The sequence below is a fragment of the Schistocerca gregaria genome, chromosome 1 (assembly GCF_023897955.1).
Source record: "Schistocerca gregaria isolate iqSchGreg1 chromosome 1, iqSchGreg1.2, whole genome shotgun sequence".
Taxonomy (NCBI): Eukaryota; Metazoa; Arthropoda; class Insecta; order Orthoptera; family Acrididae; genus Schistocerca; species Schistocerca gregaria.
In genome coordinates, this window is record NC_064920.1 from 573,510,048 (window position 1) to 573,534,911 (window position 24,864).

General features: G+C 42.3%; 1 protein-coding gene across 2 annotated transcripts in view; it reads left to right on the top strand.

Annotated features, from left to right (window-relative positions):
* LOC126356558 (dipeptidyl peptidase 9) overlaps positions 1-24,864 on the top strand; it is a 196,461-nt gene that overhangs the window by 136,898 nt on the left and 34,699 nt on the right. For both annotated transcript variants that reach the window (XM_050007380.1, XM_050007381.1), the window contains 2 exons: positions 1,730-1,865; positions 19,818-19,990. In XM_050007380.1, the coding sequence (XP_049863337.1) occupies positions 1,730-1,865; positions 19,818-19,990 (309 nt within the window). The remainder of the gene's footprint in view (positions 1-1,729; positions 1,866-19,817; positions 19,991-24,864) is intronic.

The following is a 24,864-nucleotide window of genomic DNA, read 5'->3' on the forward strand; positions in this document are numbered from 1 at the left end:
AGTCCTTCATAATCTGTAGCGATTCCGTGAGCTGTTTACAAGCTATCCACCAGTGTTTCCCTCATTCTTGTCTGGTGATGGCTATCCAAGAGTCCCTGCATACTGTTACCTGTTGCGCCCTCTCTGAGGTCTTTGTGTGGCCCCCGGTCATGTTGATATCGCGAGCAATGAACATGCTGACCACCTGGCAAAAGAGGCCACGAGTAAACCATCTGTGGACGTTGACCTCCCAGAGACTGACATGAGGGCAGTCTTAAGCTGCAAAGTTTTTGCGCTATGGGACGTTGAATGGCGCAAACTGACCACGCGTCATAAACTCCGTTCTGTCAAGGAGACGACAGCTGCGTGGCGGTCATCCCTGCGAGCCACTCGCAGGGACCCAGTAGTCCTTTGCCGGCTCCGCACTGGCCACTCGTGGCTGACACACAGTTACTTACTGCGGCGGGAGGACCCTCCTCTATGTCGCTGTGGGGCGGCTTTGACGGTTGCCCACATTTTGTTGGCCTGCCCCCTTTTAGCTGTGGTCAGGCAGACATTTGCGCTACCTGATACGCTCCCTGCCCTTTTATCTGATGACCCTGCTATGGCTGGCTTAGTTTTACGTTTTATTCGGGCAGGGGCTTTTTATTGTTTAATCTGAGTGTGTGTTATGTTCTTTGGTGTTGATTCTGGCCTTTGGCCTACGATTTTAATCTGAGTTTTTAATTTGTTTCTCAATGGTTGGCTTTTCGTTTTTTGTTTCTATGGTTGGCCAGCCACCGCCACACTCTGTGTGATTTTAGTTCGTCTTGTCTGGTCTTCGTCTAAGTTTCTCTTGTTCTGTGTCATCTGTGATCTATTCTGTTAATCGTTTTTATTCTCTGTAGGTGTTTTTAGAATTTGGAAAAAGGGACCGATGACCGTAGCAGTCTTGTCCCTTTAATCCCACAAACCAACCAACCTATAGCGAAACATCAGTGAGATTGAGTGGGTGAGAGATGTGTGTGTGTGTGTGTGTGTGTGTGTGTGTGTGTGTGTGTGTGTGTGTGCGCCAGCAGCCCAAAAAGAAATGTGCGTTAAATGTGTTGTACCTCAGGAAGCATTTGGAATAGGCCATATGTCCATTGGGAGTTTTTTGTTTCAAATGAGTGTTCCTGTCTTCTGGGACATCCTTTATTAGTCTATGGTTAAGATATTGTGTATGTGTAGGTATCACAGAGAGTAGTTTGAAGTTTGATGTTCAATTATAAGTATTATTCACTAAAACAGAGCATGAAAACTCAACCAATGAGAGAGATACCCAGCAGCATGAGATTAAGAACTCAACAACCGACCAGATTGTTTAGTAAATCTGATACCCAGTCTAAAGAGTTACATTGTGCATGCACGTAAAAGATAAACCCTTGTAAAGTCAAATGGTTCTTTTGGAAACACGACACTCATAGTTCACTGTGTAAGTTAAAATTTACCCCGGGTTTCTATCTTTATTTATGAAGATGATATAGTCTTGTGAAATCAAGTAAATCTTATTGAAAGAACCTGTATTTATGGAAATTGTGAAGAAAGGGATGCAACGTGAATTGCTATTCCCTAGTTGTTATAAGAATTTATTGGACATATTCAATGTGAAAGATTGCTAAAGATTGACTGGCTTTCAAAACAGGATTCTGTCAAAGGTAGATATTTAACTTGAATCCTGTAAGCAGATTTCTTTCTATATAATTTCAATATATCTTCCCTGATTTTTCAGGAATGCACTATGCTTGTGGCTGTTTATAGCAACATTCAGAAACTTCCAGCCTGTCAAGTATTTAGAATCAGCCACACAGACTGGACAGTAGAAGGTGTAACACTCACGCCAGTTGGATACCTTCTAGAACCCTCAGGTGAGCTGATAATTTTCATTTTAATTTGCAGTATTATGTTTTATTAATTGATCTGTGTTGTTGCATTTGTATTTAGGTAGAAGCCACTAATGGTTTTTGTGGAGACAATATTGTGTGCGCGCGCGTGTGTGTGTGTGTGTGTGTGTGTGTGTGTGTGTGTGTGTGTGTGTGTGTGTTTCTATTGCATAAATTTGCCTGTTTTTAGACATTTCCATTAATTTTTAGAATACTTTCGAACAATAGGAATACATTTGCTGAAAATGAGAATTATATATTTTTTGCTATTAAAGAGCTTGAAAGTTTGGGCTATTGCTCTCTCTACCAGCAGCTACTTCTCCAAGAAATATTTAATGGTTGACATTATTTGCATCAGATTTGAGCTGTTACTCATTTTCAGGTTATAAATGACTAAAATATGACTTTAAAAATTTTATTTTAGTTCTTTGAGAAATGCAGATAGCTACTCTAGATTGAAATACTTGATAAAACAACATTATGACAGAAAGTGAATGGGATAGCCCATGTAAAGAATCTGCCAGTGACTTGCTTCAACAGTACTTTGAAAACAGTTTTAAGAGAATTGTAAAATGTCCAGGACTGCAGAAATTATTCCTGTGTCATATTAATCTTGTGAATATCCAGTTACAACATTCACTGACTACTTCAATGACTTGCAGGGCTATTTGTATAAATTTCACTGACAGGAGATCAAGTTTTACCTTATTGCAAAAAATGAATGCTGTTCACAGATACACTGTGTTGTGTAGCACTGAATTTGGATAAAGTGAATGACATTCAGTGTTCAGGTAAATTAGCACTAAACACACTTGGCAACAGAGCAGAATGAGGAATCGACATGATTATTATGCTTTGACAACAGATATTAATTGTACATAATAGAAAGCAGTATTTATTTTTGAAAGTTTCGTGTTGCAAAGGCATAGGAAAATAAGCAGAAGAAGATGCACTCCTCAAACCTGTTCACAACCAAAGAAGATTTATATGAATGTGTGATGTCTGTTCTTTAACAGACGCCAGACATTCATATAATTTGATAGGCCTAGCTGGGTAATGAATCCATTTTCTTCAGTACGGATGCACAAATACATCCGACCTCCTGTGGGAACCTCAGAAGAGCAAATGTGAAGGAAATGGAAAGTGGCTGTAGATAGGTGGCGCTCTACGGGATTGTTGATCGGCCGTGAGGCAAGCCAAGATGGTCCGTGCAGTTGCGATAATACAGTGTCCCAGATGTCGTAGTGATTACCGCACCTACCTAGTAAGCAGGAGAGCCTGGGTTTGAATCCTGGTCCGGTACACATTTTCATTTGTTGTGGATGATTCCTTGTAATGTTCCAGTGCATCTTCACAGCAGTGATCTCCCCCCCTCCTCCCGCCCTCCTCCTTTCCTTTCTTCCCCTCTCCAACTTCAATTTACATACAAAGTAGAAATTTACTTAGGTCATTATAAGGACACAGTAGAGTGAAACAAAAGTGATAAGGTAATTACACTCAACAGTGGAAAGGCATATGAAGAAGTCCCTGTTGACTTAATGGCCACCGGAAGGCCATGCACTATTACAATAACAAGAAGCAAAAATCTGAGGAGACTGAAGATGACTATAAATCAACTATGTTCCTTCCATATGCCAGGAACATGTCTTCTAAAATAGGCAGATTGCTTAGGAAGAATAATATTTATGTCATTTTCCATCCACCAACAAAAATCAAGGCCTCAGTCGTTAAAGACGATTTACAAATGAGGAAGGCAGGTGTTTGTTCAAGTCCCTGTGAGTGTGGCTCTGCATATATAGGTCAGACAATGCAAATAGTGTAGGAACACTGCGTAGAACATGAAAGACACGTGTCTGCGGTGACCTTTAAGATCAGCAGTGGCAGAACATTGCATTTCCATGAGTTATTCATTGGAATACAATAATACCAAAATTTTAACACCAGTTTCCAGCTTCTGGGGCTCTGTAATTAAAGAATCCATGGAAATATGTCTTTCTGGTAATTTAATGAATTGTGATAATGGCTTTCAGCTGGATAAAAATTGTAACTCTACTAGTAAAATTATACGATCACAATGGAACCGACATTCTCAGTTGATACGCAGCAATTAGTTTCTTCTTATTTCACCACTGAGGGCAGCACACACACCTTGGCTGCCTCGCACATGTCACCTCCTAACTCATGCACCGTAAACTGCCAGTACAATTCATATGTGCAGAGTCTGCTGTAAATACCGTGACTACTTCAGGTCTCTTTAGTACTTCGTCTACTCACCTGAGGATGGCCAGATGTTTCTGGGCCGAAATATCATGGCAGAATGTTGATGGGATCTGTCTGCAAATCCGAAAATTAGTGGAAGAAGAAATATACCAGAAAAATTTCAGAAGTCATGTAATGTAGGTGGCTTTTTGTGTTAAAAAAACCTTCAGCAGTCAACTGGTTTTGAAGCCACTGCTATTAAGCACTGAAGAAATTGTTAGGGCACTGATAATGGCAAGAGTAATGCACTTGTGTTGACTGATTTTTGGCTAATAAAGATACTACCGATTGACTTACGTACACTTTATATTATTTATAAATGGCACACACTATTTGATAAAGAGTATCCGGATGGCCCCAAAACCATAAGTTTTGCATATTAGGTGCATTGTGTTGCCACCTCCTGCCAGGTACTCCATATCAGTGACCTCAGTAGTCATTAGACATTGTGAGAGAGCAGAATGGGGTACTCCCCGGAACTTCGAATGTGGTCAGGTGATTGGGTGTCACTTGTGTCATACGCCTGCATATGAGATTTACACACTCCTAAATATTCCTAGGTTCACTGTTTCCGATGGGATAGTGAAATGGAAATGTGAACGGACACATACAGCACAAAATCGTACAGGCCAACCTTGTCTGTTGACTAACAGAGGCCACTGACAGTTGAAGAGGGTCATAATGTGTAATTGGCAGACATCTATTCAGACACAGGAATTCCAAACTTCATCAGCATCCACTGCAAGTACTATAAGAGTTAGGCCGGAGGTGACAAAACTAGGATTTCATGGTTGTGCTCATAAGCCACACGTCACGCCCGTAAATGCCGAACGATGCCGGGCTTGGTATAAGGAAAATAAGCATTGGACGATTGAACAGTGGAAAACCGTTGTGTGTGGGTGACGAATCATTGTACACAATGTGACTATCCAGTGGCAGGGTGTGGGTGTGGCAGAATGTCATCTGCCAGCGTGTGTAGTGCCAACAGCAAAATTCGGAGGCAATGGTGTAAGTGGTGTAAGAAATCATCTAAAAAGCCATGGCTTACTAAAGGGATAAAAATATCTTTCAAACAAAAAGTGTTATGCATCTTATATCCAGAAGCAGTAATGATCCACAAACAGTTCAACATTATAAAAACTACTGCACTGTATTTAGAAAAGTTAAAATGTCCAGAAGTATGTGCATTGTCTGAAATTAGCAAATCTGATGGTAAAAGTAAAATGATTTGGAATATTGTTAAAAGGGAAACGGGGACCAAGAACCCAGGAGGACTGCATTTCTACCAAACTCAATGAGAAGTTTGTTAACAAGAAGTCAGAAGTAGAAAACATTTTTCTGTAATCACTGTATGGAAGAGGCAATACCTATGTAATTTGATGAAATTGAAATTCACCTCATCTCTCCTACTGAAATTAGGAAAATAATAAGTTCACTCAAAAGTAAAAGCTCACAGGGAACTGATGGCATTTCCAACAAAGTACTAAAAGCATGTTCCCATTGATAAGTAAGATTCTCAGCCACGTATGAAGTAGCTCACTGAAGCAGGGTATTTTTTCAGATAGACTGAAATATGCTATTGTTAAACCATTGCATTAAAAATGGTATAGGTCTGATTCCAACTACGCTCACTTCTGACAGCTTTATCCAAAATTCTTGAAAAAGTAATGTATTTAAGAGTAGCATCACGTATCTGTAAAAATGTAGTACTAACAAAATGTCAGTTTGGTTTTCAGAAATGCTTTTCAACAGAAAATGCTATCTATGATTTCATTGATCAAATATTAAATGCATTGAATATCTGAACATTACCCATTGGGATATTTTGTGTATTCACTCAAAGGCTTTTGATTGTGTGAATCATGAAATTCTTCTAGATAAGCTAAAGTATTGTGGTATGAATGGGACAAATGGTTTAATTCATACTTTACTGGAAGAATGCAGGAAGTTGAAATTAACAGTACAGATAGTCTGCAAAAATCAGCTGAGTCCTCTTAACTGGGGAGGTATCAAGAATGAGAGTTCAGTCTTGGGTCTGTTATTGTTCTTTATATGTAATAATGACTTGCCACTCTGAATTCATGAAGGTGCAAAGCTAGTTCTTTCTGCTGATGATATATGTATAGTAATCACACCCAACAAACAAAAATCAGTCAAGGAAATTGTAAATAATGTCTTTCAGAAAATTATTAAGTTGTTCTCTTTACTAAATTTTGAGAAAACACAGTACATACCATTCTGTACAGTAAAAGGCATAACACCATTGATAAATATAGATATGAACAAAAGTCTGTTGCCAAGCCAGAATATTCAAAATTTCTGCATGTGTGAGTTGATGAGAAATTGAATTGGAAGAGACACATCAATGATTTGATGAAATGGTTAGGTTCAGCTACTTACACTATTAGGGTTATTGCAAATTTCGGTGATAAACATATCAGTAAATTAGCTTACTAAGCCTATTTTCATTCACTTTTTTCATATGGTATGATATTTTGGGTTAATGCATCATTAAGAGAAAAAGTATTCATTGCACAAAAGCATGTAATCATAATAATAGCTGAAGTCCACCAAAGATCACCTTGCAGATATTTATTTAAGGAATTCAGGATATTCGCAGTACCTTTGCAATACATATATTCCCTTTTGAAATTTGTAATTAATAACCCATCCCAATTAAAAAACAACATCGAAGTGTATAGCTGCAACACTAGAAGAATGGATTATCTTCACTTTTCTTGGTTAAATCTGACTTTGGCACAGAAAGGGATGAATTATGCTGCCACAAAAATCTTTGGTCGTTTGCCAAATAGCATTAAAAGGCTGACAGATAGCCAACCAACATTTAAAAACAAATTGAATGAATTTCTGAATGAAAGCTCCTTGTACTCAATAGATGAATTTTTAGGTATGAAGTAGTAACACAAAATGTATTTGTGTTAAAGTCACACATTCCACATCATAACAAAAGTCACATTCACGATCTATGAAACAAGTATTAATGAATGTGTGTGTGTGTGTGTGTGTGTGTGTGTGTGTGTGTGTGTGTACGTGTACGTGTACGTATGTAGGCATGTTGTGGCAATTTTTCATGCATCTCTCTTGAAATGTGTGTCATAGAATGATGTATTTGTATAGGTACATTAGCAGCATTTGTAGATACGAAAATATGTTGCGAATGGAGTCAACGCAGAGGAGTAATAAATTTAAACATCATGCAGGATGCGGTAGTTTTTCACGATATTGTATAACAGAGAGATTGGTAGTAGTACAGGGTGTCTACAACCTGGGACAACCGGGAGCTCCGGGAATAACCCAGGAATTTTTTCATCCGGCAGAAAACCGGTAGTCTCTACACGACCCGTGTTTACAGTTGGTGATTTTTCTGTTTGCTCTTCACTTACTGCTCTCACGTCAAATGAAAACAAGACAGTTTTCTGTGGCTGGAAGCTATCAAGTGAATTAAAATATATTCGTATAATTATGGAAGGCTAAAATTTGTTACTAGTTTCAGATTTTATTTTATTTCCACTTTTTTTGACAGTCAAGCATTAATCACCTTGCAGAACAATAAAGTTATTTTTGTCGGTTCGCTAAAGAAATTTGGCTTTTATTAGGGTTTCCTGCTGAGGCATTGTATTTATTTGAAATGAAGTGTTTAATTACACACTATTGGCTAGTTTCAACTGTTCGCTGTGTTTAAGTGCACGTTTTCATCTTCTAGCACATATGGCATTATGCCATAACAAAGAACCCAACATGAGATAATACAGTATTGGTTCTCGAAGAAAATTTACATCCCAAAAACCACACTGAAAAGCTTCATATCAGTTCAAGGCCTGCGTCATTGGGAATCTGGACATACGAATGTGCACTGTAAGGCAAACTATGCGTTTTAGTATGGTTCACGAAATTCTGACACTCTTGGGGTATCCTCTGGTGTCTTGTTTCTTTTATGACAAGAAGTAAGATCTTTTAATGTTTTACACATACAAACATAAGGGCTTCCTGCGTCACTATAGCTGCACAAGCGTGGTGACGCCTCTTATCTGGCGCAGTCTGGCAGCTGCTGAAATGAATCTATTAATAAAACAAGTCGCAGGAAAATATTGCGAATTGTAATTCAAAAAGCGTTACTTTCAAAGTAAATTTCCTTTTACACAAGATGAACTATGTGCGAGAATGTACAATGAATTTCCTAAATCACAGAACGTTTGCTCTCCTTTAAACATCAACTCTTTGATGATGAGCCATTAAGAAGAATTTCTAGCCCAGAAGATCAGAGATTTATGTCGGTATTAAAAATTTTACTGGCGTATTTGTGTGATGTATCTTAAAGTGTAACATGCGCTAAACAAATCAACACTACAAGTGAAAGCTTAGCTTCTCTTGTAGTTTATTAATCTTTGAGACAAATATTATATGCAAAAGCTTTTCTTTTCTTGTAGCAACACTATGTATATTCATTTAAAATATTAAATTTTCCTGTTGTTGGAATTCGAATTTATACTTTCGTAATATGAAAATACGCAGCTTACATGTTACTGCACATAAAAAATCTTTCCAAAACATGTTTTTCACCCTGAGTTTTGTTTTCTAAAGTGCCGGGAAATTCTATGCTGATGTATAAAACCATATCCATTCAAAGGATATGTTTTACAGTTCTGAGGGAAAGCATACTGTCAGTTAACACGGAAAAAGTGTATTTTCACCCGGGAGAAAATGTATTTTTAACTGGGAGATCCGGGAAAAATCTGGGAACTTTTTTTTTCCCTTGTCCGTGTATACACCCTGTAATAGCAGTTCTTTGCTTCTTTATTTGATATATTCTTTGGATAATTGTGAGACTGATGCTCCGTGCACCTATCTTTACATAGCAAAATATTATTTACAAATGTTATTTTTGACATTTGTTTAATAATATATCTCTAATACCTGCTGTCAACAAAAATTTGCAAGTATTGTGTATATTTTACTATAATTTCCAAATATACTTTTTCCATGATAATTGTCCTGTATCCATAACATTGCAGAACAGGTACTGGAAAATGGTGTATGACTGAAACCGCCCTTACAATCAAAAACAATTATACGACAACCTCACACATTACAGTATGTGATTTCTGTGGTTTATCAAACCTGTGAAACACAACCGACACAACCTGTTTCATATTATTGGTGCATCAGTGTGCACGCTAAAACACATAATGCAAGTTAATTACATTCTCTCACTCTTGTGAACACTTGCTTATGTATAATTTAGTATGAAGTGTGCAGTTGCTGCTATTCAACCCTAGAGAACATTTGTGTAAGAGACGTTAAATCGTTATTAGTGTCTATCGACGTCAAAATATAAAGGTTTTAGCCACAGTCTTCATCAGTGAAAGAGAGACACAATAGTTCAATTTCTTGTTTCTTGCCCTGCTACTAAATATCTGTGAAATGCCCTACTTTTTAGGAGTCCGTAACACAGTGGGTAAAAACAAACACTTACAGGATCAGTTTGTCATCTGTCTGTCTGTGAGACTGTTAAGCCTCCTTTTTCTCAGGAATGATAGAGGTAGCAAGTTGTAATTTATATCGGGTAGCTAAGTCTACAGTCCCTTTGTGGTGTACAAAATTTAAGCCTGTGACTCAGTGCAACCAAAAACTACTACTGACAGACACGATTTCCTCAGGAGCAGGTAGAAGTATCACGTTGAAAATTGTAATATACTAAGGTCTACGTCAATGCAGTCAAAAGATATGGTCATATATGTTACATACTTTGATTCTTACAAACTCACTCCTAAAATCCTGTAAACGGACTATGTATACACTATGTGATCAAAAGTATCTGGACACCCCCAAAACATACGTTTTTCATATCAGGTGCATTGTGCTGCCACCTACTCACGGCTTCGAATGTGGTCAGTTGATTACGTGTCACTTGGGTCATATGTCTGTACAAGAGATTTCCACACTCCTAAACATCCCTCGGACCACTGTTTCTGATGTGATAGTGAAGTGGAACTATGAAGGGACACATACAGCACAAAAGTGTACAGGCTGATCTCGTCTGTTGACTGACAGAGACCGCCGACAGTTGAAGAGGATCGTAATGTGTAATAGACAGACATTTATCCAGACCATCACACAGGAATTCCAGACTGCATCAAGATCCACTGCAAGTGCCATGACAGTTAGGCAGGAGGTGAGAAAACGTGGATTTCATGGTTGAGCGGCTGCTCATAAACCACACATCACGCCGGTAAACGCCAAATGCCCCTTTGCTTGGTGTAAGGAGCATAAACATTGGATGATTGAACAGTGGAAAAATGTTGTGTGGTGTGTTGAATAACGGCACACAATGTGGCTATCCGATGACAGGGTATGGGTATGCTGAATACCCAGTGAACGTTATCTGCCACTGTGTGTAGTGCCAACTGTAAAATTTAGAGGCGGTGATGTTATGGTGTGGTTGTGTTTTTCATGGAGGGGGCTTGCACCACTTGTTGTTTTGCATGGTACTATCACAGTGCAGGTCCACATTGATGTTTTAAGCTCCTTCTTGCTTCTCAGTGTTGAAGAGCATTTCGGAGATGGTGATTGCATCTTTCAACACGATCGAGCACCTGTTCATAATGCACGGCCTGTGGCGGAGTGGTTGCACGATAATAACATCCATTGGCCTACACAGAGTCCTGACCTGAATCCTATAGAACACCTTTGGGATGTTTTGGAACACTGACTTTGTGCCAGGCCTCACTGACTGACATTGATACCTCTGCTCAGTGCAGCACTCCTTGAAGAATGGGCTGCCATTCCCCAAGAAAACTTCCAGCATCTGATTGAACATATGTCTGCAACAGTGGAAGTTGTCAGCAAGGCTAAGGGTAGGCCAACACCATATTGAATTCCAGCATTACTGATGGAGGGCGTCATGTACTTGTAAGTATTTTCAGCCAGGTGTCCACATACTTTTGAGAACAAACATAGTGTATAATTGTTGAGCTGGTGGTTTAGGGGTAAAGGGTGTGTCTGAAAACAGAGGGGTCATGGGATCGAATCTAGATCAGACTATGGATTTTTCACTCTCTGTTTTAAGCTAGTTGTCACCTGTGATGGATAAATGGGTTATGTTGAGGACATGCAAGTCGCCAAAGTGGTGTCCACTAGAAGGACTTACACAAGGTCACAGAGCCACCTAAACCAGACCATAGCGGAAAAGTGCCGGTAGACAGGCACAATAAAATAACACACAAACACACACACAAAATTTCTGCTTTCACAACCGACGGTTGCTTCTTCAGTAAAGAGGGAAGGAGATGGAAAGACGAAAGGATGTGGGTTTTAAGGGAGAGGGTAAGGAGTCATTCCAATCCCGGAAGCAGAAAGACTTACCTTGGAGGGGGGGGGGGGGGGGGGGGGGGGGGAAGGACAGGTGTACACACACACACACACACACACACACACACACACACACACACACACACACACACACACAAGCAGACATTTGTAAAGGCAAAGAGTTCGGGCAGAAATGTCAGTGTCAGTCGAGGCGAAAGTACAGAGGCAAAGAAGTTGTTGAAAGACAGGTGAGGTATGAGCAGCGGCAACTTGAAATTAGCGGAGGTTCAGGCCTGGCGGATATCGAGAAGAGAGGATATACTGAAGGGCAAGTTCCCATCTCCGGAGTTCGGATAGGTTGGTGTTGGTGGGAAGTATCCAGATAACCCGGACGGTGTAACACTGTGCCAAGATGTGCTGGCCGTGCACCAAGGCATGTTTAGCCACAGGGTGATCCTCATTACCAACAAACACTGTCTGCCTGTGTCCATTCATGTGAATGGACAGTTTGTTGCTGGTGATTCCCACATAGAAAGCGTCACAGTGTAGGCAGGTCAGTTGGTAAATCATGTGGGTGCTTTCACACGTGGCTCTGCCTTTGATCATGTACACCTTCCGGGTTACAGGACTGGAGTAGGTGGTGGTGCGAGGGTGCATAGGACAGGTTTTACACCGGGGGCGGTTACAAGGGTAGGAGCCAGAGGGTAGGGAAGGTGGTTTGGGGATTTCATAGGGATGAACCAAGAGGTTACGAAGGTTAGGTGGACGGCGGAAAGACACTCTTGGTGGAGTGGGGAGGATTTCATGAAGGATGGATCTCATTTCGGGGCAGGATTTTAGGAAGTCGTATCCCTGCTGGAGAGCCACATTCAGAGTCTGATACAGTCCCGGGAAGTATCCTGTCACAAGTGGGGCACTTTTAGGGTTCTTCTGTGAGAGGTTCTGGGTTTGAGGGGATGAGGAAGTGGCTCTGGTTATTTGCTTCTGTACCAGGTCGGGAGGGTAGTTGCGGGATGCGAAAGCTGTTTTCAGGTTGTTGGTGTAATGGTTCAGGGATTCAGGACTGGAGCAGATTCGTTTGCCACGAAGGCCTAGGCTGTAGGGAAGGGACCGTTTGATGTGGAATGGGTGGCAGCTGTCATAATGGAGGTACTGTTGCTTGTTGGTGGGTTTGATGTGGACGGATGTGTGAAGCTGGCCATTGTATATATATAAAACAAAGATTCCAAGACTTACCGAGCGGGAAAGCGCCGGTAGACAGGCACAATAAAATAACACACAAACACACACACAAAATTACGAGCTTTCGCAACTGGCGGTTGCTTCATCAGGAAAGAGGGAAGGAAAAGGAAAGATGAAAGGATGTGGGTTTTAAGGGAGAGGGTAAGGAGTCATTCCAATCCCGGGAACAGAAAGACTTACCTTAGGAGGAAAAAAGGTATATATAAAATTTGTATGGAACACTCAGAGTGTGAGTACTACTCATGCTTAACCTCAACTTACAAATTTGGGGGAAAAAAAACACATGAGCAGTGTGAGAATATTGTATTAATATTTTTACCTACCATTTTTGTGCCAAGAACGACTTCTTTGGTGAGTGAGATGAGGACTGTTAAGTACCGCCAGTCTCCAACCACCGTAAGCTCTGGGCATGCTTCAGCCACCACAGTGCAGTGGTGGAACATTGTGTGTCACAGGGAATGGGGATCTTGGCTTGACTGCCTGGATCGTGAGGATGGAATATAAAAAAAAAAAAAAAAAAAAAACACACGCAGTCTCAAGGTGTGCTACACACTGATGAGATGCATGGCTGATGAGGTGAAACAGTCATTAGCAGGCAACCTCTGGGGAACCTGCTGCAACTCAGTTGTATAACGCTTAGGCAAGTGGGGCACTGTCTGAGTGGGCCCTATTTCCCTAGCTGCTCATGGGACCAAGATGGAACCCTCGAAATCTTTTTCTCTTCCCAGTGGGAAGGATGTACCACCTGGGAGTTCTCACACCCATTTATCAAAAAGAATGAGGGAGGCTAGTCCTCCTGATAATCAACTTGTTGTCAGTAATGGGGCTCAAGGAGTCATGAATAACAATGTCTTTGTAGTGATCAAGAGGAAGGAGGGGACATTTGAAAAAGTGTCCCCCTTCTATATCCATAAAGGCTTAGAAGGGCGGCTGGTAACCTAAAGTACGTTAAGTGGTTGCGCAGTGGTTTCTTGCTTGTTGAGGCTAACTGGGCAAAGCAGGTGGAACTCCTTAAGAAGTCACAGAAATTGGGTGAGAATGACATCATTGTTGAGTTGCATAATACCCTTAACTCCAACGAAGGTGTGATAACCTGCTGTGATATTATGGATATAGACGTTGCTGAACTCAAACAAGAATGGGCACCACAGGAGATCAAGAACCAGGGAGAGACTGAGAAGACTGCTGCTTTTATTGTGACCTCCATTTCTGCAACACTACCTGAACACATCACAGCAGGTTTCCTCCGACTTTGGGTTTGGCCCTACGCACATAACCCTATGCAATGCTTCTAATGCCAGCATTTTGGCCATACAATGCTGAGCTGCAGAGGCAAAGCGACTTGTGGGAAGTGTGGAAAGGCAGCCCATGAAGCTGGCATGGACTGTCCATCTCCAACAGTCTGTGTTAACTGCTCTTGAAGCCACTCAGTCGGGAGCTGAGCCTGCTCTGTTTTTGCAGAGGAACACAAAATTCAGGAAATCAAAGTGACCAAGCAGATCCCCTATGCTGCTGGTCATGGTGGCCGAGTGGTTCTAGGCGCTTCAGTCCGGAACCGTGCGACTGCTACGGTCGCAGGTTCAAATCTGACCTCGGGCATGGATGTGCATGATGTCCTTAGTTTAGTTAGGTTTAAATAGTTCTAAGTACTAGGGCACTGATGACCTCAGATGTTAAGTCCCATAGTGCTCAGAGCCATTTGCACCATTTCCAGATCCCCTATGCAGAAATCAAAAAGGACTATTAGGCAATGAAACCCCATCTTTGCCTTTTCTTTTTGTTCGTTGGTGCAGAAACCTGTTACCAAGGTCGATGCTTTGACTCAGATGACGTCCAGTGTTCCATTATCCACCTTTAGCTCCTGTACTTGCACCTCTATGTGCAAAAGTAAAGTGAAAGACACAGTTATCCGGACAGCTGCGATGGAAGAGACCAGTAATGCTTCCACAGTGCACAGCCTGAAGGCACCCCAAAAGCAGAGAGCCCCTCAATCCCAAGTTTCTTCAAAGAAAAGTTGCTCTCGCCATCCCCTTTCCCCCCTCATCCTTGCTGGGAAAGGGAGCAGGGAAAGGATTCCAACATTCTGGTTGAAAGCAGACCCAGTTCCATCAGAAGTCATTCTGACTTGTCTGACTGATGATGATGACATCATGGATTTTGATGCCTCATCACCAGACCCAGTCAGCCCAACCACTCTCCCTCGCTCTACAAGTGCCTCACCGCCTTGGTGCAAAGACAGGAATAAATCAAGACCACATAGATGAAACAGCTCCCATACTTCAATGGAATGTAGATGGATACAGGACTCATCTGGTGGAACTGAGACTTCTTGTACGGGACAGACCCTTTTGCCTCTGCCTTCAAGAGACTCATTTTAAAGAGACTGGCACACCTGTACTTGGAGGCTATCACCTTTATAGAAATGATGACCTTACTGGTGACAGAGCAAAAAGATAATGTTGCAGTGTTCGTAAAGGACACTTTCCACTCCTCACCTATTCCATTAACAACAGCAAGACTAAAAGTGATTGCTGTTCAGATAGTGGTCCATGTTGACATCAGAGTGTGGTCTGTGTACTTACCACCCCATGAGCCTCTTGATAGTGGAGTCCTCACTCATCTTTGTGATGAACTACCCTGACCCATTCGGGGACTTCAATGCACACAGTGCAGAATGGGGTTCTAATGCCACATGCCCCAAGGGTCGGGTACTTCAGGACATGCTACACACAGCAAATCTTATACTGCTGAACATGCGTCAAACCACACATTTTAGCACCTCTACAGGTTCGTCCACAGCCATAGACTTCTCCTTCTGCTCTTGGGAACACTGCTTAGTGGACAGTGGACGATGACCTTCATCGTAACCATTTCCCTATCTGGATCGATCTACCTGATGGAGCAGATCCTGAAAGAAAGCCACTGAAATGGTTATTCAAGAAGGCTAACTGGATGCTTTACATGCAGTTAGCTGTTTTTGAGCAATGTGACGGCATCCAGGACTGGGTGGATTACATTACAGCTGTGATTCACCACGCCATTGATGCATCAATCCCAAAGACTGTGGAAGTGCCTAGAAGGCGACCTGTCCCTTGGTGGAATGAGGAGTGTCGTTTTGCAATCAGGCACAGGAGGACAGCTGTGTGCAGATTCAATCGATGCCCTACAGATGAGAATCCTGCAAACGTTTGAATGGCGCGTGCAAAGACGATGAGAATAATTCGGGAGGGTAAGCAGAAGTCTTGGCAAGAGTTCCTGAACTCCATCAGTAGGTCCACACGCGCTTATAAAGTATGGGAAGCCATTAGGAGGTTCTCAAGGCACAACTCTCGACTGACAGTAGCAGCTGTAGGAATACAGGGGTCTCTTGTAACAATGATGAGGGATATAGCTCAGACAATGACTGAATCATATAAATCCATTACGGCTGATTCCAACCAGGGTCCCACGTTCCATTGATATCAGGAGCCCAGGAGAAGGCTGATCTTGATTTCCATTCCACCAACACGGAAGAATACAACCAGTCTTTCTCTCTGTGGGAGCTGGATTCTGCATTGTCAGTTGCTTGTGATATGACCCCTGGAAAGGACCTGATAACCTACAGCATGTTGCAATAGTTGGACCGACAGTCAAAGGAAGTCCTCCTTCAGCTCTTCAATAAAATTTGGACAACTGGCATATGATTCTACCTGGAGGCATAATATTTTGTCGCAGCTCCATCAGTGGCGATTCCACAGTCTACCGATCTTCATACGGTCCTTTCTCTCGGACAGTTATTTTAGATACAGGGTTGGGAATGCCCTGTCTGGCCATTTTAAGCAGGAGAATGGTGTCCCTCAAGGGAGTGCTTCAAATGTCTCAGCTTTTGCCATTACAATAAATAGTATTGCTCCCTTTCTCCTCCTGCCCGCTGTTTAGACCCTCTGCAAGCTGTCACTTCTTTTGTGACCAGGAAGGCCATATGTTGGTGGGAGTCTTAGTGACTGGCAGTGAGGAATAATAAACTGTGTTCCATCAAGATTTCAGTGTGAACATGGATTACCTCCTTCCACTCGCAACGGTGTGGAGAAGTAGCCCTTATTGAGCTAAAAGTGGGACATTGACACATGGCTTCCTCCTATGTCGGGAGGAGCCCTCAGCATGTCAGAGATGCAGGACACAGTTGTCGGCATGACATTTGTTAACAGGATCTTGCTTCTATTTTAACTGATAACAAGGTGAGCCTTGTTCGTGTCTTAAAATTTTGTGTGATGTCCAGAATTCTTCCCAAAATGCTGATTGTGAGATCTTAATGGGTCACAGACTGGCTGTGTCATGTATTATTTCTAAATCGTCATCCCGCCACAGTTATTTGTCCTGTTTTTAACAGCATCCTTGCAGGTATTTTATCCATGATTTTATTTAGTTATCCCACTGCGTCTCACTGGGGTTTTATTGCGAGCTTTTATAAACCTCATCTTCTTGGGGTTGCTTTATGTTTCCTGTGGTGGGATCAAATGTAGCTTTCCAGTTTAATGATCTTTCTTCATAAATTGAGAAAATCATCTTCGGTATAACATTAATGTAAGGGCGTTGATGACCTAGCTGTGTAGTGCCCTCCACCATAAATCATCATCATCATCATCATCATCATCATCGGTGAGAAGCTCTCAGATTAACAGCAGGGTGGCAGTGTTAAAATACCACGTTGTTTCAATCATCATTTTCCGGCGAACTGTCGAGATATGCCAAATATGTAATGTTGTGGTATTTAACACTGCCACCTGGCTGAAAACCTTTGAGCTTTTCACCAACAGTATACACTGGAAGAGCCTACTGTAGTGAGGCTACATTGTAAACTGATGACTTCATTTAGACTTAACTCAGTTAGGCAAAGTTTATCCCACTTTGCAATGAAAAAATCTGTGATTATAGTTGGTGCACCACAGATTACAGAGTTCAGCTTGATCTGAGTTCACTTTTTTTATGTTAATCTAAGATAAACTTATCTATGGAAACAGCCCTGAGAGTAGTGGTCGCAAGCTGTGGTCCATGGGCTGCATGCGGACCGCATCAAATATTAGTGTGGCTCGCCAATCTCTGTCATATTTTATAACAACATGCATCTAGCAGCTAACAGCCAAATCCAAAAACATCAACTAATGTTAAGAGTGCCTTAGAGTGTAGTTTTTGTGCTCAGTAAGGAAAAAAAATTACAGAGGCAGTAATGTCTTACGATGTGCTTAATTGATGTTTGTGAATTTGACTGTGAGCTAGGAAAGGTTGGCCATCTACCTCAGGGACAGAGAGGTAAGTGGGATGGTCACTGCAGAGTTAAAAGTATGTGAGTGGTAGAATGTTTTTTGTTTGCATTCCACTACTGACAACTTATGGGCGTGTGTGTGGGGGCAAGAGTCGTGACACCCATCATGCAGATAATTTTTTCATTTCTAATTCTTTAGTTAAAATGTAATACACCCTTTCAGATGACAACTGGCAAGCCTGAGCAATTTCACACATTTTCAATGCTGATCCTCCATGACCATTTTGAGTGCACTTTTGCAATGATTTCTGGAGTAGTGACCTATCTTGGCCAACCACTGTGCAGATCATCATTTAATCTCTCCCGCCCAAATTTAAATTCATTTGTCCCCTTGGCAACAGTTGAATATGAAGGAACAGAGTCCCCCAGTGTATTCTGGAAATCGGCATGAATGTCCTTAGCTTTCATACCTTTCTTTACAAAGTATCTCAATTCCCCCCTCCCCCCCCCCCCCCCCCCCCACACACACACACAGAAATCAGTATATGGGAACAACAACATAGCCATGTCACTGCCACAGCTCTCTTCCAAAAACACTAACATGTCATGTGAACAACTTGTTGCGGTAGCGCTGACTTCTCATGGTGATTTCGAGAACTTTTCAAACCACCCTTGCAAGCAAAACTAGAAGTCTGCTCGCAAGGACAGCACAACACTACTTCGTCACGCAACTGCAGTTGCATGACCTTTGGGTAACTGAGGATGTCAAAAATCCGAAACGGAGAACAATTGACATGTGTTCCGAATGGTACCAACTTTTAATGATCACTACTTGGAAGCCAGAGGGCAATTTATTGTGCCCTTACTATAGCTTGTCTATTGGGGGCTCATTACATAATAATTTTTGTAGGTTACCAATTAATTACAAAATCAGCATGTATGCGGCTGGAGGTGCCCTACACAATGTCAGTGTTAGCTCTTGAGCAAAAATGTTTGAAGACCTCTACCTTAGAGTATCAAAGTATGTTTTAATAATACAGATAACAATTTACTTATGTGACATTTCTGTAATGATGTTTCATGGGAGCTGAGTATGAGTTTGTGGACACGGGTAACTAATATAAAAATAAAATTGTGTTAAATACCATAGAGGGACAACAACTGATAATTACTGTTACTTGCTGCACTTTTGTTATCTGTGTCCAGTTTTATTTCATTTTGTTTTGTTTGTTACTATCCAGAATGAGAAACTTATTTCAGTAGAGAGCAATGCAAAATGTTTGTGTTACAGAATTTGCATGTGTTTGCAATCTCAGCACTAATGAAGGTACATTTGATTGTTTTCTCTGAACTGTTACCTTAATTAGAGAAGTCATACTATGTGCCACTGTTGGTGTAAGATGCTCTGTATCCGTTCGAACCGTGGCTATTGGTAATTGTAGAATATTTTCAAATCACTGCTGCTCTTAAGGAGTATTGATATCGAACTAGGATAGGATATTAAAAGTTTATGTTTGGTATATTGTTTATTATTTATCTGCTAACGTCTGCTGTAGATGTTATTCTGGTTTGTTTATTAAGGTGCATTCTTACTGAAGGCATAGTAATTTAAAATTATGTTGAATGTTGTTGATGGATTTGGTTGTAAATACTAAATGCCTCCTGTGTTAATTGATTGCTTGGAAAAAATTTGGTACTTACCCAAGTCATATTTTTGTGTACACAATGCAACTGTGTTAGGATGGGTTCCATATCTTGTGCATGCTCATATGCTTATATAGAAGCATATGCACATGCACTTGTACAACCACAGTTTGCAGGTTTCCTTTCTTATTTAATCAACAGGTAAAGGCCACATGTTTCAGTGCCTGAGGCGAACTTCCACTACCCCGAGCTATACACCCACAAGATTTCTTCAGGAGACCTGCTTTATGCCATGGTGTTCAGACCACACAATTTTGAGCCAGGTGTGAAATACCCAACAGTTTTAAACATATATGGTGGACCAGAAGTACAGCTTGTTTCAAATACTTTCAAGGTATGAAAATTTAAATGGATAATAGTAATTGTGTGAAATTTCTAGTTTTACTTGTTTATTCTCTTAGGCTACTGTTATCTTGCAGAAATTGAACAGAGTAGTGTAAATACACTGGAATAAAAGTCTCATTTCGTTAGTACATTTTGTGACTTATATCTAATTCCTCGGGTCCTGAAAATTCACATCTATTTCTCACCTGCTCCTCCTCCTCCTCCTCCTCCTCCTCCTCCTCCTCCCCCCAATGGGTTGACACACAAATTTGAAAGGCTGTCATGCTATGTGCCTCTAGACAATGCCTCAATGCTTTAAAATAACTGGTGATTGTGGAGCTTTTTGAATAGTGTGTTTGTTCTTGCAAAAAATTCAATTGCATTTTTCCAAAATATCTTCACTTGTTTATTATTTTTGGCTCTATTTCTTTCAACAAATGGTTGTCTCTGTTGAGATTTAAGGATTTCCTAACATTATTTTTTTCCAACCAATCTGATAATTACAACATCTTCAGAATGTTAAATTTGGTCTTCCACTGACATTCATAGCCATGCAAACCACACTTGACAACACTGCAGATAGAACTGGCAAGGCATTTAGCATAGAATTAGAAACAAAAATACCTGTTATTTGTACTTTAGGGCAATAATTTCACAGCTGTTCAACTACATTTCAGTCTCTATTTGTTATAACGTCAAGTTGAACACACACATTTCAAAGACGACACAATACATGTAAGTCACAGAGTAAGTATACAAATGAAGACAAGTGTACACAGTAACAGTCAAATTAACACTGAGTCCAAGTCTAGCGGCTGCTGGCTGGCTGGCAGGCTGCTTAGGTGGTGTGGCTGCTGCATCGCTGGCAGACACAGCGCCGCATGTAGAGGACACGTGTAACTGCGTGGCGGCACTTTGAAAGATCGGCGAGTCACTACACATTTCTCCCTTTTGAATTTTTTGCACTGGTCTTGATGGAGATGGCCTGTAGATTGCTAACGTCCATAGGTGTTGTTTGACTGGCCGTAAAGTCTCGAGGAGGAGCCCTCCCGCAAGGATGGAAGTTTCCCGATGATAACGGGTTGAGATGACAGGAGACATAGGGGTCGAATCTGCTGGGGCCCTGTGCACCAATCTGTCCGTTGCGGCAAGTCCAGTTGTTATAACAGGAGACATGGGCGATGTGTTGGCGTCCGTAGGAGGAGGAGGCGAGTAGAGTTGCTCCGACAGATGATGGTCATCCAGTTCCTGCATGGGCACATCTCCTGGTGGCGTCCGTTCTTGTGCTGGCACCGAGATGATGGTGAGAGGGCTGAGTTGTGAGTAATGAGAGATGCCAAGATCCTGAGTGTCAGGTAAAGCCGAAGGTGGTGTAGTGGCATTCGGAACAGGGCATTGCTGGCACATGAGGCCAAAGCTGGTCCGAATGATGCATTGCAACACCTGTGTCTGACTGGATTTCATACAGGCGTCAGCCACGGAGTCGTAAGATGGGGCCAGGCCTCCATTTTGACCGCCTGCCATATCCCCGTATCCATACAAGGTCGCCGGTGGTGAACCGGCCAAGCGAAGGCACCTGCAGCCGTGAGGTGGAAGGCCACAGAAGATGAAGTAGCATGCTGGGCTGTCGGCTCAGCCAGGCTGTGGTCGCCCATGGGGGTGAAATGGTAAGAAGCTAGAAATTGGAGAAGCTGTATCATTAGCAGCAGAAGAAGTCAGGAGTTTCCTCATTTCAGCCTTATTCAGCCTTAAATGTGCGGACCAGTCGTTCAGCCTCACCGTTTGACTGTGGATGGAATGGAGGGGCCGTGACATGCATGACTTCGTGACAGGCACAAAAATCCACAAATTCGGAAGAGGCAAATTGCGGACCATTATCAGTAACAATAGTAGAGGGAAGGCCTTCCAAATAGAAAATATGAGCCAGAGCATTTGTGGTTGCCGCAGTGGTAGGCGATGTGCAATGGACAATGAAAGGAAAGTTAGAGTAGGCGTCAATTACGAGTAGCCAATAAGTACCTAAAAAGGTCCTGCAAAGTCGGCTTGAATACGCTCCCAGGACTTCTCGGGCGAAAGCCACGGTGACAAAGATGACTTCAGGGCGGTGGCCTGTGATGCACAATGTCCGCATGCAGCGACCATGTGTGTGATTTTAACTGGGCCAGTACACATGACAGCGCACCAGAGATTTTGTGCAAGAGACACCCCAGTGCCCTTGGTGAAGGAGGCACAAGACCGATGCACGCAAAGACGCAGGTACCACAACACGCGGCGAAGCATTGTCGGTGGAAAGGAGGATAACACCATCCCTAGCTGTAAGGTGGTAGCGCAAAGTGTAGTTGTTTCCCAACGGATCAGAAGTCTTAGCGGACGGACGATTTGGCCAACCCTTCTGAATACAGTGTAAAACCCAGGAGAGGGTGGGGTCCGAACCCCTAGCAGCCCCGTTCATAACACGCTGCTCAACAACATCCAGGTGGAAACACAAATGTTCATCCCTATCGAATGCCAGATCAGGACCCATGGGAATGCGAGACAGTGCATCAGCATTCGCATGTTGAGCCTTCGGCTGGAAATGAATCTCATAATTGAAACGAGACAAGTAAAGAGCCCAACGCTGGAGCCGGTGTGCAGCCTTGTCGAGAAGTGACGTTGATGGATGAAACAAGGAAATAAAGTGGTTTGTGATCCGTAACAAGATGAAATTTGGATCCATAAAGAAAAACACCAAAATTATGAAGAGCATAAATAATGGCCAAAGCTTCTTTTTCAATTTGAGAATATTTTCGTTGGGCATCAGTGAGCATTTTGGAGGCATAAGAAATGGGTTGTTCAGAACCGTTAGAAAAGCAGTGTGCAAGGACTGCACCAACCCCGTATTGAGAGGCGTCTGTGGCAAGAACGAGATGTTGGCCAGGTTGATAAGTAGCCAGGCACGGGTCCTGTTTCAGCATAGTCTTCAATTTTTGGAAAGCCGCATCGCATGATGCGGTCCAGTAAAAGGGCACGTTTTTATGCAACAGGCGATGCAATGGCTGAGCCACTGAAACCGAAGACGTTAAAAACCTGTGATAGTATGCTATTTTCCCCAAGAAGGCCTGCAGTTCCTTAACAGATGTAGGGCTAGGAAGGGAATTGATCGGAGCGACAGTTTGCTGAAGTGGACGAATACCATCCCGAGAGTTGGAACCCCAAGTAAGTGATAGATGCCTGAAAAAATTGTGATTTCTGAAGATTACACGTAAGACCGGCAGTCTGTAAGACATGAAAAAGTGTTCGGAGATTCTGAAAATGTTTTTCACTGGTAGAGCCAGTGACAACAATGTTGCCCATGTAATTGATACACCCGGGGACAGGGGACAATAATTGTTCCAAGAATTGCTGAAAGAGAGCAGGGGCACTGGCAACCCCGAATGGCAATCGTTGATATTGATAGAGGCCGAAAGGTGTGTTAAGGACCAGAAACTGCCGGGAAGCAGCGTCGAGAGGAAGTTGATGATAAGCTTCTGACAGGTCAAGTTTAGAAAAATACTGGCCTCCAGCAAGTTTAGTGAACAATTCTTCAGGTCGCGGCATAGAGTAAGTGTTGACGAGGCATTGAGCATTTACAGTGGCTTTAAAATTGCCACAGAGACGAATATCACCATTGGGCTTAGCAACGATGACGACAGGAGAGGACCACTCACTGGAAGTAACAGGAAGCAAGACCCCTGAAGTAATGAGAGGATCCAGCTCCTGTTTTACCCGATCACGAAGGGCCACAGGAATGGGCCGAGCCCTAAAAAACTTAGGCCGAGCAGTGGGTTTGAGCGTGATATGAGCTTCGAAGTCATTTGCACAGCCTAACCCAGGAGAAAAAAGGGATGAAAATTTTATCGACAAGGAATCCAATTGAGCAAAAGGAATAGCATCAGAGACGATATTGACAGAGTCATCTACGGGAACCCAAAAACGCGAAAGCCATCGAAACCTAAAAGATTATCTGTCTTACTCTGATTGACCACAAATATGGGAACAGTGCGAACGATGGATTTGTAAGATACCTCAGCATTAAATTGTCCCAAGAGAGAAATCTTCTGTTTATTGTACGTCCGTAATTGCTGAGTGACAGGTGATAGGATTGGAGAACCCAGCTGAAGATATGTCTGAGAATTAATGATAGTGGCAGCATAACCAGTATCCACCTGCATGTGAACATCCTGACCAAGGATTTGGACCGTGAGGAATAACTTCCCTGAAAGGGAAGAAGTACCATTGATAGACAACACAGAAGCAGAATCAGCATCACATTCACGAATGTCAGGTATGCGGTCAGGTTTGCAAATGGATGACACATGACTCTTCTTTTTGCATTTGTAACACACGGCCCAACGTTGTGGACAATCATCTCGTGAATGTTGCGTAAAACACCACGGACATGAAGGAAGTTGCCGTGGGTTTTGCTGCAGTTTCTTAGAGGTTTGCTTACAGTTAGGTCGAGGCTGCGCTGGGAGCGTACTACGGCCATGTCGGCTGGTGGGGACACACCGCACGGTTAATCAACAGTGCACAGAGATTGTACTTCCCTGACTATTTGCGCCCCAGTGGCGCAAGAAATTTCAAAAGACTGAGTGATGGATAGGACTTTGTCTAGAGTCGGATTTGCCAACTGAAGGGCACGTTGCTTAATTTCTTTGTCGGGCGCCGACCGGATAATAGCATCCCGTACAATGGAATCGGTGTAGGATTCTTTGTGAACTTCAGTAACAAATTGACACTTCCTACTGAGGCCATGAAGTTCAGCTGCCCAAGCGCGATAGGATTGATGTGGCTGTTTTTGACAATGATAAAAGGCAACACGAGAGGCTACCACATGCCTATGCTTTTGAAAATAGACGGACAGAA